Here is an 18218-nt window from a genome sequence, read left to right as displayed (position 1 = left end):
CGCCACCCAGGCGCCCCCTTGGTTACTTCCTTTCTTAAAGTTAGTGCTGAGAAAGAGAATTAGCCCTGAATCCTGAATTAGCCTCAGGATTCAAAATGAGTGATGGTGCTATTTGTTGAAATGAACAAAAACGTGGGGGAAGGATGCATTTGGAGCAGGGGGTTAAGAATTCAAGGGTGAGAGAAATGGGTGTGTGTGATGGGTTGAATAATGACCCCAAAGATGCCCACATCCTAATCCCCAGACAGTGACTATGTTATTTTAGGCGGCAAGAGGGGGTTTGCAAATGTGATTGATTTAAGGGCTTTGAGGTGGGAGATTACCCTGGATTATCCAGGTGGGCAGTGTTATCACACGGGTCCTTATGAAAGGGAGGCACTAGATCAGAGTGAGAGAAGGCAATGACCGGAGCAGAGACTGGAGAGGTGTTGCCATGAGCGGAACAGAATGACAGCCACCTCTAGATGCTGGAAAAGGCAGCACCTTGGTCTTAGCTCTGTAGGATTCATTTGGCCTCCTGACCTCCAGACTGGTAAAAGAATACATCTGAGTCATTTCCAGCTACAGAGTAACTTGTTGCAGCACCAGTAGGAAACATACGGGAGAGAGAGGGTAACTTGATCAAGGGAGAGTGTGTTGGGACACCCAGGTGGCTCAGCTGGTAAAGTGTCAGCCTTTGGCTCAGGTCGTGACCTCACAGTTTGTGAGTTCAAGCCCCGCATCACTTTGGATCCTCTGCCCCTCCCCAGCTCACGTGCTCTCTCTCAAAAATGAACTTTTTTTTTTTTTTTAAAGAGAGAGTGTCAAAGGATTTTTTTTTTTTTAAACCTGAGAAAGACTTGGGGGCCTGAGACAGATGGAGTTTTAGTGAGAGCCAGGAAGTGTGAGAGTGTTCTAGGAAAATATTGGGAATATAGTTTGATTATGAAACCAGACTTCCAGAGATGTCCAGCAAGAGGCCTTTTGAAAAGGAAATGGGTGGCAGAGGGTCAAAACCTCAGGAATTGATGGCACTCTTAAGGGAGAACATGTATGTAGAATAAATGATAGGAAGATCAGGATGGAAACACTTAGATGTGGTTCACATGTGTTTCATGGTTTTTAATATTTTTGTGTATGGTGGACCCATTTGTCTCTTTGGCTGAGCCTTTGGACCCCTCCTCAGAATTATTTTTTCTTAATGTTCATTTATTTATTTTGAGAGAGTGTGTGAGGGGGGGAGAGGGAGAGAGAGAGTATCCCAAGCGTGCTCTGAGCTGTCAATGTGGAGCCTGTTGCAGGGCTTGATCTCAAGAACTGTGAGATCATGACCTAAGCCAAAATTGAGAGTTGGACGCTTAGCCAACTGAGCCACCCAGGTGCCTCCAGAATTAATTTTTAATTTTTTCAATGTTTATTTATATTGAGAGAGAGAGAGAGAGAGAGAGAGTGAGCAGGGGAGGGGCAGAGAGAGAAGGAGACACAGAATCCGAAGCAGGCTCCAGGCTCCGAGCTGTCAGCACAGAGCCCGATGTGAGACTTGAACTCACAAACCATGAGGTCGTGACCTGAGCTGAAGTCCGACGCTTAACCCACTGAGCCACCCAGGTGCCCCTAGAATTAATCTTTTTAATGCACAAAATAGAATACCTAGGATTACAAAGGAAAGCGGCTATATTGAAATTTAGTTCTAGCCATAAACCTTTGGAGGTCTGTGGTCCTTAAGGACCCCAGATTTAAAATTTAGTTAAAATAAGAGTCAGTTGGGGGCGCCTGGGTGGCGCAGTCGGTTGAGCGTCCGACTTCAGCCAGGTCACGATCTCGCGGTCCGTGAGTTCGAGCCCCGCGTCAGGCTCTGGGCTGATGGCTCAGAGCCTGGAGCCTGTTTCCGATTCTGTGTCTCCCTCTCTCTCTGCCCCTCCCCCGTTCATGCTCTGTCTCTCTCTGTCCCAAAAATAAATAAACGTTGAAAAAAAAAAAAAGAGTCAGTTGTATGTAAAGCAAGAGTTGGAATGAGTTGTGTGGAGAGTGGAATAATTGCAACCGTCAAATGCCGTAGAGAAGGGAGGGGGATGGGGGTGGGAAGATATAGTAGCAGATATTAGACCACCCATTACCACTTCCTTTTGCACTGATTTCCTGACATCTGCTTTCTCACCCCCTTTCTTGAAGGTCTAGTTCTTAGCTCAGAGCAGCCTTCTCTGCCGTTACTCCTGTTACCATCCCCATACTCACAGAAGCTAAGGAAGCTGAACAAGCCGGACACAAGTATTTGGGTGAAGTGACAGAGGTGGAGGGAGAGGAGGTTGACCCAGTTACCCTGTGATGCTTTCATCAGCTCCTAAGAGAAGGAGAATAGAGACAAAGGTAGAATAGATGGCTTGAGGTGCATGGACGGATAATTTGGAGGAATGAAAATAGTACTGATTATGACTGAATAAAAGATGCTGAACAGCATCCCACTTTTGAGTATGTGTCTAACGAATTGAAAGCAATGAATTGAATTGAATTGAATTGAAAGCAATGAATTGAATTGAAAGCAATGAATTGAATTGAAAGCAATGAATTGAATTGAAGAGCTATTTGCACACGCATGTTCATAGCAGCATTATGTACGGTAGTCATGAAAACAGCCCAAATGTCCACTGACAGATGAATGAACTAAATGTGATATATACAAGCAACGAAATATCATTCAGTCTGAAAAAGGAAGGAGATTCTGACACATGCTACACCAAGGAGAAAAGTTGATGCTATGCTGAATGAAATAAATCACACAAACACGGTAGGATTCCACATATAGGAGGTATCTAAAGTAGTCAAATTCATAGGAACAGAAGGTAGAGTAGTGGTTTCTGAGGGCTGGAGGAAGAGGGGAATATAGAGTTATTGTTTCATGGATAGAGCATTTCAATGTTCTAAGATGAGAAAGGTCTAGAAATCTGTTGCACAATAATGACTATGCAAACATTTATGAACTGTACATTGGAAAATGGTTAAGATTCTAAATTTTATGTTATGTATATTTTAAAACAAAAACAAAAAAGATGCCAAACAGAATACATAGTCTAGGAGAGGATGGCAAGAGAAATTTGTGGTAGCCACGGAGCAAGGTTTTATTTTCTCAATAGTATAAATGCTAGAACAAGGAAAATTATCAGCTGGATTTCGAGTGTGGTGGCAGGGGCTAGGGAAAGGCGTTGTCTGGACGAATAGAGAATATCTTGAGGATGAGGGAATGGAGTTTGTGGGTTGCAAGTCGGCTAAAACAACAAAGTGGGAAGATCCAGAATGTATAAATGTTAGATCAGGAACTCCAGAAACCTTAACTAACTGCAAGTAAAACTAAAAACAAAAAACGAAAAACAAAAACTCTAAGAGTTCATTGGCTCTAAGAAAAAAAAAAAAATCCTGTAAGGCAAATGTTTTTGTTAAAAGATAAAATTTATTTGAGTAACCACTGTACACATTATTAAAGGACACAGAGCTTTGACAAAACTGCCAAGGAAATATCCAAAGCCTGAATTGTACACCAAAACCTTACAGTGAAAACTTGACTCCTATAATGAAAAAAAAAATGTGCAAATTGGAATTACTGAGTGATTATGGAAAGGCAAAGTATACACTGTGGAAAAAGAACAACAACCCTCAAAACAAGCGGAAATACAGGTGAAATGTTTAACCATATGAGAGCAAGATGCTACTATTAAAATAAAATTAGACTTCCCAACAGAAGAATGCCCATCATAACTGCATGAAATCCTCTCTCCTTTGCTTAAATAGTTAAAACCACTCTAGAACCAAAAATATATGGTGACAGTAAGTATGCTGATTACAAAAGAAGGGTCGAGATAGGAGGGCAGCGCTTTTTAGCGCCTTCCTTAATTAAAATGGTGACACTTATGGAGTTCTGTTGTTTGTAGCCATAGCCAGGCTCCAGGCACATCACAGGGGAGGCGTCAAAAAAGTCCTTGAAGAGAGTGTGGCGGTGAGACTGGGATCCCATCTTTATTATCAAGCAAACTTTCTTTGTTCTGCTTGAGGGAAAGTGCATATGGGAAATCATAGCTTATGAAGTCATTTCACTGATGTTGAGACCATACTCATAGACTGGCTGATATTAAAATCGTTTCGTCCCAACTGATGTTCAGTAGGATCCAAACAAGGCACACTGCAATAGAGAATTTCTGTTCAGGGGGCAGCAGGAAGAGCAGTGATGTGACTCAAAATTTACATAATGAGAACGTTAACATTCTCTCTCTCCCCCAACTGTGCTATAACCGATAGAGCATCAAGCCTCTTAGAAGACACTTTCTATCAAGAGATCCCTTCTTCAGAAACAGGATCTGAAGCAAATAATAATTAAATTTTATGTTGATAAGTAATAAGTAATGAGATAGAAATCCAAGCAATGGTATCATTCTTTCTCATTCATGCATTCATTCAACAAATTATTTATAAACTAGTTTTACTTGGGACCCCTAGCGGTTTGGATTTAGGTATCACTCTGGCCTGGTCTCCGCTGTTCTCTTTCCTCTTTCCATGGTTCACCAGCAGTAGGTAATCTTGGCTTTCTTAGCTACCATACCAGTTTTTCTGTATCTTGTTTAAGGTACTTACTCTCACACTATGATAAGTCGATGTCTATTTTTTGTTCTATTGGTTTTTATTTTGTTCTATTGTTTTCAATTTCTATTTCTTTTTTTTTTTTTTTAATTTTTTTTTTCAACGTTTTTTTTTATTTTTTATTTTTGGGACAGAGAGAGACAGAGCATGAACGGGGGAGGGGCAGAGAGAGAGGGAGACACAGAATCGGAAACAGGCTCCAGGCTCCGAGCCATCAGCCCAGAGCCTGACGCGGGGCTCGAACTCACGGACCGCGAGATCGTGACCTGGCTGAAGTCGGACGCTTAACCGACTGCGCCACCCAGGCGCCCCTCAATTTCTATTTCTATATTTCTATTTCTGTTTTCTATTCTATATTGTTCTATTGTTTTCTATTTTTTGTTCTATTGTTTTGTCTATTTTTTGTTGTAAATAAGTTCCAAGCGGGCAAACGGGTTTATTTTTGTATTTTATAGATTATGTAAGAGAAAACAATTTGAATGTAGATTTGAGTTTGAATTCAGCCTCTGCCCATTACTGATCCTGAGACCCTAGCCGATAGTTCAGCTTTGCTTCTCTCACCTTGGATAGTGTATGCTCACCTGGGTATTATTTGGAGATAATACTTTTCACTGTTGTAGCGGGGACTGAGACAAGGCATGAAAAGTGAGTATTATCTCAAAATAATACCGAGGTTCCCTCTCATACTCCATGACTCTGGATGTGGAAGGACTCAAGGTCCGGCACGTGGACCTTTTCTCTTCCCTAGCCCCTTTCACCCCCTTGCTAATCTTATTTGATTTCATTATTACATACATCCATATGCTGACAGGGCCCGTATTTATGTCTTGAGCCTGGACTTATTCTCTGAAATACACACTTGTACATCCACTGCCTTCTTGATACTTCTACTTGGATGCCCGTTAGATATCTCATTTCTAACCTGTCCAAAGTGAAACTCTTGTTTTTTTCTCCCTAATCCCGCCTTTTCACATTGCCAGTCATCCTAATTAGTGGCAATTCTGTCCTTCCAGTTGTCAGGCCAAAAAACCTTGCCATCGTCACTGCCTCCTCCCTTACAAACCACGAGCAAACCCTACTGTTGCTCTCTTAAAAATAATGCAGGGACCCCTGGGTGGCTCAGTCAGTAAGTGCCCAACTCTTGGACTTCGGCTCAGGTCATAAGCTGTGAGATGGCGTCCCATGTTGGGCTCTACGCTCACAGCGCAGAGTCTGCTTGGGATTCTTGATCTTCTTCTTCCTCTCCCTCCCCACTCCTTCTCGCTCTCAAAAATAAACAAATAAACTTCAAAGTAACGCAGAAGCTGCCCTCTTCTCACCATCCTGGTGGCAGCCACTCACAACCTCCTGCCTAGACTGTTGTGATAAAGTCTTCATGGATGCCTCCATCTTCCACCTTTGTCTTCCTATATTCCGTTCTCCACACAGCAGTTAAAGTGACCATTCTCCCCTCTGCTTAAAACCCTCCATTGGTTTCCATCTCAGAATACACACCAAGCTCATTACAATGACCCAGCATACTCTATATGAGTATGCTTTCTTTCTCTTCAAAATACATATCATCTTCTCCATTTTATCCTTAATTATTATACTATGTATTTAGTATTTGTTGAATGGATGAATGAACTGAAAAGAACCCATGGCATTAGTCTGGCAATACGAAGTAGGTAAGTTAACAATTTCTGGGCATGATTGCTGAAGACTTGTGCAATACAACCATACTCATCTAGTACTATACTTATTGACAAATATAAACTGAAGGCATTTTGATGGATGGGTGAATAAAAATATTTCAAATTTATTAGATACCAGTTTGTCTTCCGATTAGCTTGCTGGGTTGTATGGATCAATAGAATAGACTTCTTGTGTTTCTAAATGAAGATCTCCTTCTATAGGGCTTTTGCTTGTATAATAATTCCTAAATGGAAAAAGGAAGAAAAAAGTAAACTCTTTACTCATTGGCCAGGATTACTATAAACATGTCATAGTTGTTTGTTTTCTGTAATTCCCATCACGTGATAAGTACTTTTCATGAATGGGTTCATTTTGATGTCCTAAGTATCATATGAGATGATCACTATGACCCCTATTATTTGGAAAGGCCCCTAAAAATAAATAACTTGCTAGGATGCTAAGTGTCCAAATCAAAAGTGGGTACAAGGTTGCCTTCCCTCGGATCCAGGACCCTCAATAACTTAGAACTATGATCCTCAGTTTGAAAAAATAAATTAAAAAAAGAAGCTTTAATTTTAGGATATGACCATAAATTTACCTTTGTGGGACACAGTCTTCCAGGCTAACTTAAAGGAAAGTTTTCATATTTGATGTTAAATTCCGAATCCTTCTGTAGTCTTACAGCACTAAAAGCTTGAGATAATTTTTAAGAGGACATTTTTACTTTTACACTTTGAAAGCCCACACACTTCACTGTGCTCCTAAAACCCCTTGGCCAAAATTAGCAAGAGACATGAAAATGTGATCACATTATCAGGTAGCACTCTGAAATAAAGTATTACAGAATTACCAAAGAATGATTTCTGCTAAGGTTACTCAGAGCATGTCACTTACTACCATATTTAAGAAGTCAGCTTACAGAGGCGTCAAGAATATTATACAATGGTGATTTTTAGGTCTACGTGAGATTTAGGTTTCATTAAAAGATCTTAGATGTCTAGAGAAGAAGAGTGGTCTCTCTCAAATGTTTGGGTGGCTTTAAAAAATATTTAATTTCGCGGTGCCTGGGGGGCTCAGTCAGTTGAGCATCTGACTCCTGATTTCGGCTCAGGTCATGATCTCACAGTTTGATCGAGCCCCGCCTTGGGCTCTGCGCTGACAGCTGACAACGTGGGGCCTGCTTGGGATTTTCTCTTTCTCCGCCCCTCACCCTTGCGCAAACTCTTTCTCTCAAAATAAACATTTTAGAAAATATTTAGTTTTGTTACTTAGGCAAAATTTCTAAGTGACCGATTATTTATCTCGTTTACAGAAAGTATTTAAGGCAGCTCAAACGTCTAGATCAACTATCAGAAAATAAATTGAAGTCAGTTACAAATTGGAAATAAAATGGGTGATGGTTAGGAATGGAGTTTAACATATAGGTTTGGTTTATATCAATGGAGGTTCTTCAGTATAGTACATGATATAGTCCCATTCATAAACTAAATAATCTGCCTGGAACATTATAAATTATTTGAGCTTACAGGCATTCCTAAAGTTTGCCAATTTTCCTACACATGTGACTCCCTGATAACAAAAGTAGTAGTATGAAGGAAAGTGATAGAGACCACATTTTCTATTTACTTAAATTTCTAATTACTCTTGGCTAAAATTATCTTCTAACTTCCTGTGAGGAAAGCCATGTGACTGACATCCCTATTCTTCTTTTTTGAGACCCTTTTCTCCCTTGATTCTGTGAGACTACTCCTTCCGTCTCTGACTGTCCCTTCTTCTCCTCCCTTTTAAGCATTACTGTCCTTCTGAGGTCCGTTTTCATCCCTATTCTTACCTTTTATGTTCTTTTTGGTCTCAAGGCTTCAAATGTGATCTAAATGTCACCTGCCGGAGTCCAGGTCCCTCTCTTGCGTCCTGCATCATGAGTGCCCCCAAAGTGAACTCCTCTTTCTCCACAAAACTGCCCCTCTCCTCTTTTGGTGAACCACTGGATCCACTCCACATGAGTCATTCTTTTTCTCTCCCTTCTGCCCGCATTTGGCAAGTCACTAAGTCCCAGAAATCCTCTCTTCTAAATAGTGACGATACCTCTTCTATCTATTCCATCCTCCCGATCCCCACCATGGCTGCTTTGGTTGGAAGCCCAATCCTGCCCTTCTTTTGAAAACGCGTATCTGAACATATTATTACCTTGCTCAAGATCTGACGGGATACCCACCAACTCCTCTGTCATGGTATGCAAGGCTTTTGGTGATCTAGCTACTGCCCACCTCTCTAGATTTCCCAGTGACTGTTCAATGGAACATTAGTTCCATGGGATGTTCAAGCATTAGTTGAGAAAGAGTTCTCCAGTCCAATTAATTTGGGGAACTCCGGTTTGAAAATAAAATGAAACAGGCTTCCTCGTTGTAGGGCTTTAAATATTTCTCACGGTCATTGTGAATCTTCATGAGAAAAATAACGCATGTTATTTGGTCACAGGACACCCTTTTTATTTCCTGAAGTCATTGACAAAATGAGGGCTATATGGTCCGTAGTCTGGTAAACACTACAGGCTAAAGTATATCACAGTTGTAGATCCTTGTAGGACCTGCGGTGCTCACGCCCTGCCGGGCTCAGAACAAAGCACTCAGGTTCACAGGTGACATCGTTACAGAGGTTCAGCGTAACCCCGTCATGTCTAATGCCTCCATCAGGCATTTTACAATGGTGAACGGTCAGCCCTGATAGATCCAAGTGACTTAGCATGTGAAAGTAATGTTGCTGGAGTTTATGGGTGACATGTTTGGGGTGACATGACGTGGTCACCACCCCCCCCACCACACACACACTAGAGGTTACCTGAGACGTGGTAAGGCTTCACCTGATTATCTTCTCTAACACTGGCACATACAGAGATTCAAGAACCTATGCACACAGACCATCCCTAGGCTGATATCTGATGGTCTCATTTGCTAAAAAGGTATCCTTTGCACTTATCAGAATATTTTGATACAAGATTTATGGGTTAGAGGGGTCTTTTACGCCATCTCTCCACCTAAATCTATGCTGCCTTTTCCTTCAGTCACCATGTCCCAGTTGTGTCAGATTGCTTGTGTAGTTCTCATAACACATGATGGGATGACAAGCCTCTGGGTTTTCACTCAAACTGCTCGCTTACTCTTTCCAGGAAAGCCTTTCTCTCCTGGTCTACAGTTTCTTGAGGCGCTTTTGAAACATTTTGTTCACCATGGAATTTTTTTTTCTGCTACAAATTCTCTGTGACTTGACCATTTGCTTTGTGCACCCACCAAATAGCACATAACCTACTATGGCAGTCAATATTACATTATAGATTAAAATATTTTAAAACTTTAATAAGTTAAAAATAAAACTAGATCTAATCTCTGGATAATAAAACATAATATAACAAAACACAGAAAACCTAGTAATATATTTAAAAGTAGTCATGAAAACAACAACCAAGCGGAAGAAAAGATCACTTGAACGAATAGAAAGGCCTACGATGCTTCCGAAGAGGAACACATTACAGAAAAAGATGCCAATTTCTCACCCACTAATCTATAGACCTAAGTGTAATCACAACATATGTTTTTTTTGGAAATGGCAAATGATCTAAAAGTCGCCTGGCAAGAATAAACAGAAGACAATAGAAAAGAAAATAGTAAAAATTATAGCAAGCGAATTCTTGCCCCGCCATATATTAGAACAGTATAAAACTATACTAATTAAACACAAAGTGATTTGTGATAGAAGAACAGATAAGTCAATACAGCAGGAATAAAAAGTCCAGAAACACAACACATCCAAAATACATTAATTATTCAATGTTTGGTCAAGTTAGAGCAAACTTTTTGGAAAGTCATTGGGCAGTATTTATTAAGCACCTTAGATGTTCATACTCTTAGTAATTATAGACAGCTGTGCTACAGAAATAAGTAGATGGGGGAAAGGTTTTATTCAAAGGGGTTTCTTGTATCTTTATTTATTATCAAAGTAAATGTGGAAGCAACCTAAAATTTCTACAATACAGAAATACATAGAACAATTTGCTGTTAAGTAACTAAAAAGAAAACATACAATACAAAAGATAAAGGCCAAATTTTAAAAATTTAGGTGGGAGACTATCATGCTAAAATTTCAGTTAAAGAGAGAAAAAGAGAAAGAAAGTAAGAGAAAGATCAGATAGGAATATACCAAAATATCTGCAGTTGTTACCACTGCGATTTTTCAAATTTTCATTTTCTAGATTTTTTAAATAATATATCACCTGAATAAACATCATTCAAATAAAGTAAGTGTTTGATAATTTTTTTAAGTTCTTACAGAGGGGGCTTCCTCTCAAGAGCCCTTGAGAGGACAAGGGATCCACACAAGATCCCTTACTCCAGTGATCACACTATAATATTCATGGCATATAACTTGTGCTTCTGAATTTAGTTTCAGGCAAGAAGCCAAAACCTTTTGTGCCTTTTGGTCAAGCGTGCAATGAACTTACCGTTCTCTGTGTTTTAATATCGTGCATAAGGTGACACCAATCAAGAATATAAGAAGTACTGAGCCTGCGGAAAGACCTAGAAAACAAAACAGCAAGTATCAAATGCCAGAAAAGTGTGACCTGTATTGTTTTGAAGTCATTGCAGGGCTATTCCTAGTGTGTGGGGGGAATGTTATGTGATTTTATACCTATCCTTTTTCAGCCATATAAATACCGAATTCCTAAATAATCATACTTGGGATTAAGTGGGGTTTTTTTTGATTCAGTCCAGCCCACATTTAATCTAAAGCACTGAGCATGTGACCACAGGGCTCCAGTCACGTTTGTGTCTCCTTTCAGTTTTATTAGCAATATTCTCGTTACTGGGATGATATGAGGAGCTCAGGACACCGGGGTCCCACGACTTGGCCAAACAGCATAACTCAGCTGTGAAATATATTTGGCCGCTGCAGAATAAGCCAACCTATTTGATAGTACCGAATCATGCAAATGACCAGAAGTTAATATAAACTACACTTTCAGGTTAAAAACTTGGAATAGCTGGCTGTTTAAACCATTTATTCAACTCGATGCAAAAGTGTCAGTGTGTAATATGGAGGACACATTAATAGAGCCTTAAAACAGCAAAAAGGATAATTTCCTAGGACTTAAAGTGAAAAAAAAAATAACAGGCAGGATATAGGGCCTCAAAATACACGCATATTTTTTAAAAATGTTTATTCATTTTTGAGAGAGAGAGAGAAAGCGAGCACAAATGGGGGAGGGGCAGAGAGAGAGGGAGAATCTGAAGCAAGCTCCAGCCTCCAAGCTGTCAGCACAGAGCCCAGCACAGGGCTCGAACTCACGAACCGCGAGATCATAACCTGAGCCGAAGTGGGACGCCACCCAGGCACGACTTACATATTTTTTATAAAACATTAGAGAGGTGCCTGGGTGGCTCAGTCAGGTTAGCGTCCGACTGTTGCTTTCGGCTCAGGTCATGATCTCATGGTTCATGGGTCTGAGCTCCACATCGGTCGCTGTACTGACAGTGCAGAGCCTGCTTGGGATTCTCTCTCTCCCACTTCCTCTCTGCCCCTCCCACATGCTCTGGCTCTCTCAAAATAAATAAATGAACTTAAAAAAAATCATTAGAGATTTAATTCAAATATTTAAGAAAACTTACCAGAAAGAAGAGGAGCAAGTGAGGCTAAAGAGAATACAGAATCATGAAAATATTAGTCTAGTTGCATGCTTCAGTGCAGCCCAAAGTCCCATGGTCATGTCCCCAAAGTTAACATTCAGCTCCTCTCTCTCAAAATCCACTTAAAAAAGATGTGATGGGACCCTGGATTATAATCACGCTTCATTTTTTATGTGACAATTCACTGGACTTTAAAAAAAAAAATTCACTTTAAGTCGGGGTAGTTCCTGAACGAAAAAACCAACATAGTCAATTTCATAATCAGAGACTTCTCAGGTTACAAATGCACATATTAGCTGTTGAAATTTATCATTAATTCTAACAGGTTGTTCACCGTAGAGAGTTGTCAAAGGTGAACCATATAGTTTGTAACAGGTGAACGAACGCCCTTAGTTGGCATAACAACACTGTTCACCGTTGTCCAATCGGTAAGTGGTTATAAAACAAGATTCAGCAAGGGAAAGCTCAGTAGTGACTCCTTTCAAAACGTAAGGTTGTTAGTCTTGCACCTTATAAGTTAGTATTCCTCTCCCTTGATTTCCTTTCTTTATTTCCTCCATCCTCAGAGAGTTTTGCTTTTTGTAGAATCGACTACTAACTTCAAACTCTTCCATCAGTGTAGTGCTGGTCACAGACCCATGTCAAGTTAAAACCTAGAACTTAATGCTGAGGCATAGCCCTTGCTCTCTTCTCTCCAGTGAGGCAAGTACACGAGCTGCAATAGAGCCCTTGGTACTTACCTGGCGATTTGCAAACAGCCAGGGGCGGGTTCCACCGGTGATCATCCTGGCACTGGCTCTGGGGACTGCCCTCCAGGGTATACCCCTCCTCACACTCCAAAGTGACAATAGCTCCATACTGATACATTTTCCCAGGCTCCAGCCCCTTCTGGATTCCGTTAATATACTCTGGGGAGCTACAGTTCACCTCTGAAATGGAAGAAAGCTAATGGAAGCTGGGTCATAGTTTAGCCTTTTCTCAAGGAAGTAGATCATTCTAAGTAAAGCCTCACTGTGATAACACAACAGGATATCTTGGGCAGTCTTTTCGTGTCAACAATTCATCTCGATTACCTCTAGGCAATTGAAGCCAGATTATTTTCCTTCTTTGTGCTTTAGTTTCTAAACGGATAGCGTTGGATCGTTTTGATGGCTTCCCAGAGAAATGGTGAGGGCTGAATGGGTAATATTAAGAATTCTGAATGGCTGTCTCATCTGCTTCACTGTTACCTAGAATTCTCCTTACAGGAACATGCTTCCTTATTTCTTCTTTCAACTTGCAGTGTAGGGAGTGATAGTGGGAGATTTGGGATTTGAATCATGACTCCTAGACTTCCCAGCTGTGCGACTTCAGGTAGGTTACAAATCTCTCATTCTACCGAGACCTCACCTGTCATACAGAAATAATAGTGGCACCAACTTCATATTGTTCTCAGGAGGATTAATGAAATAATGCATGCAAAATGCTGTGCATGGTTCCTGGTATTTAGTAAAAAGTGCTCGACAAGTATTGGATATGAACTCACTGTGTATTTCACATGTGTTGTTTATGCTAATGAAAGTGAAATCCTGAAACTTTTATTAAAAAAATAGACCCATAATGCCACCACCACTGATAGGAAATATACTGATAAGGTCATTGTGCGTCGTATCAGCATTTTGTCGAATGCACACTTCCATAACTACAACCGTAGTATAAATTCAACCTGTATTTAGTTATATAAGTTGTGTAAGTACTTCAGTTTTCTGTACTTAAAGGACTACATAAGCGATCACTCATCAGACAAGTTATTCCTTAAGTCATTTTTTCTTATTTTGTGGTTACTTAGTGGATTAATCCAATTAAATCAGTCCAATCAAATGCATTGTATTAAATGATCCAATTAACGCATTTGTCTATTTTAAGTTGAAAGCACCGAACTGAATCCATCTACGTGGGAGAAATTTAATTGACAAATAAGAAAATAATAGACACCGCACCTTTACAATAAGGGGCAGGTTGGCTCCAGGTTCCCTCATGTGTGCAAAGGAGGAATGCCTCTCCCACCAGCAGGTAGCCTTGGTCACAGCTGTACAGGATTGACATCCCGGGAGAAAATCGAGCCATATCTCCACCAGTGTGATTCCCATTGGGTATATCGAGTGGAGGCTGACATCCTAGGAAAGCTTGGACACCAAGAAAAAAAAGGATCGTTAATTTAGCACAGAGGAACATATAGCCAATGCTCTCCGTGAATGACAGTGATACTGAAAGAAGGTAGGAAACAAGCCAATGAATTGGTACCCAGAAATACTCATCCCACCCAAGCCAAGCAGCAACGGACGGAAACGTGCATTTTCTACATCTCTCATACGTGACCTGAAGATGTCAGAAGTGAAATAATGAAAAATCAATGGTTGTAGCCCACAGTTGTAATCTATCAGCTAACAGTGTTCTTTTCTTTTCCCTTTAAATAGCAGAGAGGCTGGGGCGCCTGGGTAGCGCAGTCGGTTAAGCGTCCGACTTCAGCCAGGTCACGATCTCGCGGTCTGCGAGTTCGAGCCCCGCGTCGGGCTCTGGGCTGATGGCTCAGAGCCTGGAGCCTGTTTCCGATTCTGTGTCTCCCTCTCTCTCTGCCCCTCCCCCGTTCATGCTCTGTCTCTCTCTGTCCCAAAAATAAATAAACGTTGAAAAAAAATTTTTTTAAATAGCAGAGAGGCTGTAGTTTAATGGTCTCACACTCAAATGCCTACTGGAACCAGGAAGGGAAGCCGCTATATATCATGAATCCAAGAGCATCTGTCCTAAAAATGGCGGCCGTTGCTACCCAATTCAAGCTACTGGAGCCTTGCAGGAAAGCAAAGCACCATATTTCAGCCAAAGAAAACAGTTCTGGTGAGCTGGGTTCGGTTCTTAGGGCACCAATTGGCAGGCTCGGTGGTAGGTAGTTTCTGACAGGAGCAAAACTGCCACACAATAACTAAAAAAAGAAAGACAATTCAATGGGTTTGAAGGCCAGCATTCCTGTTGAGAAACACAAAGTTCTCTTTCTGGCTGCTATCACAGTTTTATATATCAAATCATCAAGCAGTATTATCGCCAGACATTTCCCCTCCCGAAGATATGTGTATTTTTTTAAATTATAAATTAGTAAAAAGAATAGATTTCAGAGACTCCATCAGTTTGGGAGGTAACCATTATCCTCTCGTGTACTTTTGCTCAACGCACTTAGAAAAGGGGAAAAAGGGGTTCCTGGGTGGCTCAGTCGGTTAAGCGTCCGACTTCAGCTCAGGTCACGATCTCGCGGCCCGTGAGTTCGAGCCCCGCGTCGGGCTCTGGGCTGATGGCTCAGAGCCTGGAGCCTGCTTCCAATTCCGTGTCTCCCTCTCTCCCTGCCCCTCCCCTGTTCGTGCTCTGTCTCTCTCTGTCTCAAAAATAAATAAACGTTAAAAAAATCAAAAAAAAAAAAAAAAAAGAAAAGGGGAAAAAAAGAATCAGATGAAAAGACAAGACAAGGCAGGTATCTTGTAAAACAATGTGAGTGTCTTTGCTTTTACATGCTTTTCTGCAGTTCAAATGGCCAGTGGAGATTCAAAGCCCTTTCCTTTATTCTCTGCACCATCCCATACTTAATTCCTTAAAATATCTTACCCATTTTGATACAAGTTGGTACACCTGGCACCCACTGGTTGCTGGTATGACACGTAATCAAGTTACTGCCATTCATGATGAAGCCGGGATTGCAGGCGACATATACTCTGTCATTGTGGGCATATGAAGAACGAGTTTTGTTTAGCTTATATCCGTGTTTGACTTCTGGGTTAGGGCAGTGGGTCACAGGAGGAGATTTGAAGCACTGGGGGGTAGGTCCACTCCAAGATCCATGTCCTTTAGAATCACTGATGCATCGTATATTTTTCTCTCCCAGAAGGGAGAATCCCTGGTCACATTCATAAGAGACTTCATTTCCATATAGGAAGTGTTCTGCCATCACACCCCTGGGCCTCCCGTGGTCAATCACTGGTGGAGGCGGGCAGTGAACAGCTGTAGAAGAGAGTTAGGAAATTCTACTTCAGTTGGACAGTCTTCATTCAGGCACGAATGAAACTAGGCAACCGTAGGTATTACACAGAGCAATAAAATAACTTAGATTTTAGGACCTGGGTTATACTTTCTTGAAAACAGCTTTATTAGGGGTGCCTGGGTGGCTCAGTCGGAAGGCGTCCGACTTCAGCTCAGGTCATGAGCTCCCAGTCTGTGAGTTCGAGCCCCAGGTCAGGCTCTGTGCTGACAGCTCAGGGACGGGGGCCTGCTTTGGATTCTGTGTCTCCCATTCTCTCTGCCCCTCCCCCACTCATGCTCTGTCTCTCTCGCTCTCTCGCTCTCAAAAATGAATAAATGTTAAAAAAAATTTTAAATATTTAAAAACAGCTTCATTGGGGCACCCGGGTGGCTCAGTCAGTTGAGCCTCTGACTTCGGCTCAGGTCATGATCTTGCACTCTGTGAGTTCGAGCCCCACATCAGGCTCTGTGCTGACAGCTCAGAGCCTGGAGCCTGCTTCGGATTCTGTGTCTCCTTCTCTCTCTGCCCTTCTGCCTCTCATGCTCTCTCTCTCTCTCTCTCAAAAATAAATAAATATTAAAAAATTAAAAAAACAGCTTTATTAAATTCTCTATGCGACTAATACATCATACTCATTCAAAAAAAATTCAGGAAACACAGTGAAGTCTTCAGAAAGGAATAAATGTGGCTATGCTACCATGAACTAGAAACCTAGGCCATATATATATTTTCTTAAATCTTGAGCAGACATACGGCAAATACTCATTTCCTACTTGACAACTTCATTTCCCAGTGTCAGTGCCCATCAAACACGGAAAGATTTGCCTTATCTTATGTACACGGAGATTGAACACACAGACCACTGAGGTAGTTATAGGCTAGCTCCTCAGTGGCCTGCCCTCTCTAACCCCCTACTGCCCCTCCAACAACTTTTTTTTCTGACTTACCTTTACAAAGTGGAATCTTTTGGAACCAAACCCTATTCTCAGCATCTTGACACTTCTGATAAGCATGTCCAGTCAGTCGGTACCTAGAGAGAGACTGTAATGCATTTCCTCTTCCTGATAGCACATCTCTGCCGCCTCTCTTCCTCAAATCACAGATGAAGGGGCATTTCTAAGTAAGAACTTCGGGGGGACAGGAGCTAAAACTCTCGGCCCTCCAAGCACAAAAGCTACTTTAAACAGAGTTTTGCACAACACAGTTATTTCCATGTCAAGAAAGGACTGAAAAGCCCTAGATGTTAGACCTTTAGAACCTCACGTTCCCTGTGAGTGCGACAATGAGGGACTTCTAAATGGAGTCACCAAGACAGGTTGAGGATAGGATTAATGCATAAAACTAGTGGAGACCCTTCCCAAGAGTGGACCCTCTTCTACTCACCCCTCTTGACAGGACGTATTAACCAGTACCACGTGTGAGTGAACAGGAGGCTCTCGAAGATCTTCTCTCACAGGTTGACACGGTGCTTCTGGACGAGCAAAGTTTGAGTTACTTATACATGCCTGATATCACAGAGAAAGACAACTCTGGAACTGAAAGTACCTTCACACCGAGGGGCAGAAGGACTCCAATTTCCCGAAGGCATACAGTGAATGGATTTGTTTCCCACCAGCAAGTAGCCAGGGTCACAGGTGTAGTCTACAGTCATCCCAGAGACAAAAAGGACCCTATTTCCACCTGTATGCCGACCATGCTGGAGCCCAAAAGGTGGCGGGCAGCCTGAAGAGAAAACTCCCCACATAAATACCAACAACAACAACAAAAAGGAATTTATACGTGAGAACATTAAGTATACATCGTTCGACAGCAGACAATCTGAAACTTAAACCCAAGACCATGAAGTGCTGATTCATTACTGAATGTTTTCTGCTCTTTTGCAGGAACTAGGCACCTTTAAAAAGGTCGGGAAACAGATGCTTAGCTACAGAGAACAAACTGATGGTTGCCAGAGGGAAGGTGGTTGGGGGGTGGGTTAAATAGGTGACAGGGATTAAGGAGGACACTTGTGATGAGCAGCTGATGTTGTATCACCAAATTCTACATCTGAAACTAATGTTACACTGTATATTAACTAACTGGAATTTAACTAAAAACTTGGAAACCATAAAAAGGTCCTCTCATTACCTATCCTGAATACATCACAGAGCCATGGGGGCATGCACATGAAGAATATATAAAACCACATAGAACATTCCGTCACAGAATGGGAGAAATGG

General features: G+C 41.4%; 1 protein-coding gene across 7 annotated transcripts in view; it reads right to left on the bottom strand.

Annotated features, from left to right (window-relative positions):
* CR2 (complement C3d receptor 2) overlaps nt 1-18218 on the bottom strand; it is a 97744-nt gene that overhangs the window by 58841 nt on the left and 20685 nt on the right. For 4 of the 7 annotated variants that reach the window (XM_040463570.1, XM_040463576.1, XM_040463577.1 and 1 more), the window contains 10 exons: nt 17545-17721; nt 17383-17470; nt 16947-17029; nt 15588-15980; nt 13937-14122; nt 12698-12886; nt 11940-11963; nt 10775-10850; nt 6415-6523; nt 3403-4150 (listed from right to left, as the gene is read on the bottom strand). In XM_040463570.1, coding sequence (XP_040319504.1) covers nt 6430-6523; nt 10775-10850; nt 11940-11963; nt 12698-12886; nt 13937-14122; nt 15588-15980; nt 16947-17029; nt 17383-17470; nt 17545-17721 — 1310 coding nt within the window. In that variant the 3' untranslated portion in view covers nt 3403-4150; nt 6415-6429. Of the gene's footprint in view, nt 4151-6414; nt 6524-10774; nt 10851-11939; nt 11964-11984; nt 12147-12697; nt 12887-13936; nt 14123-15587; nt 15981-16946; nt 17030-17382; nt 17471-17544; nt 17722-18218 lie in introns of those variants that run through there. The other 3 variants (XM_040463571.1, XM_040463572.1, XM_040463573.1) reach the window with 3 other exon arrangements.

This window comes from Herpailurus yagouaroundi, unplaced genomic scaffold, assembly GCF_014898765.1.
Source record: "Herpailurus yagouaroundi ecotype Mexico unplaced genomic scaffold, PumYag 403, whole genome shotgun sequence".
Classification (NCBI taxonomy): domain Eukaryota; kingdom Metazoa; phylum Chordata; class Mammalia; order Carnivora; family Felidae; genus Herpailurus; species Herpailurus yagouaroundi.
This window is presented reverse-complemented; position numbering and strand designations above follow the sequence as displayed.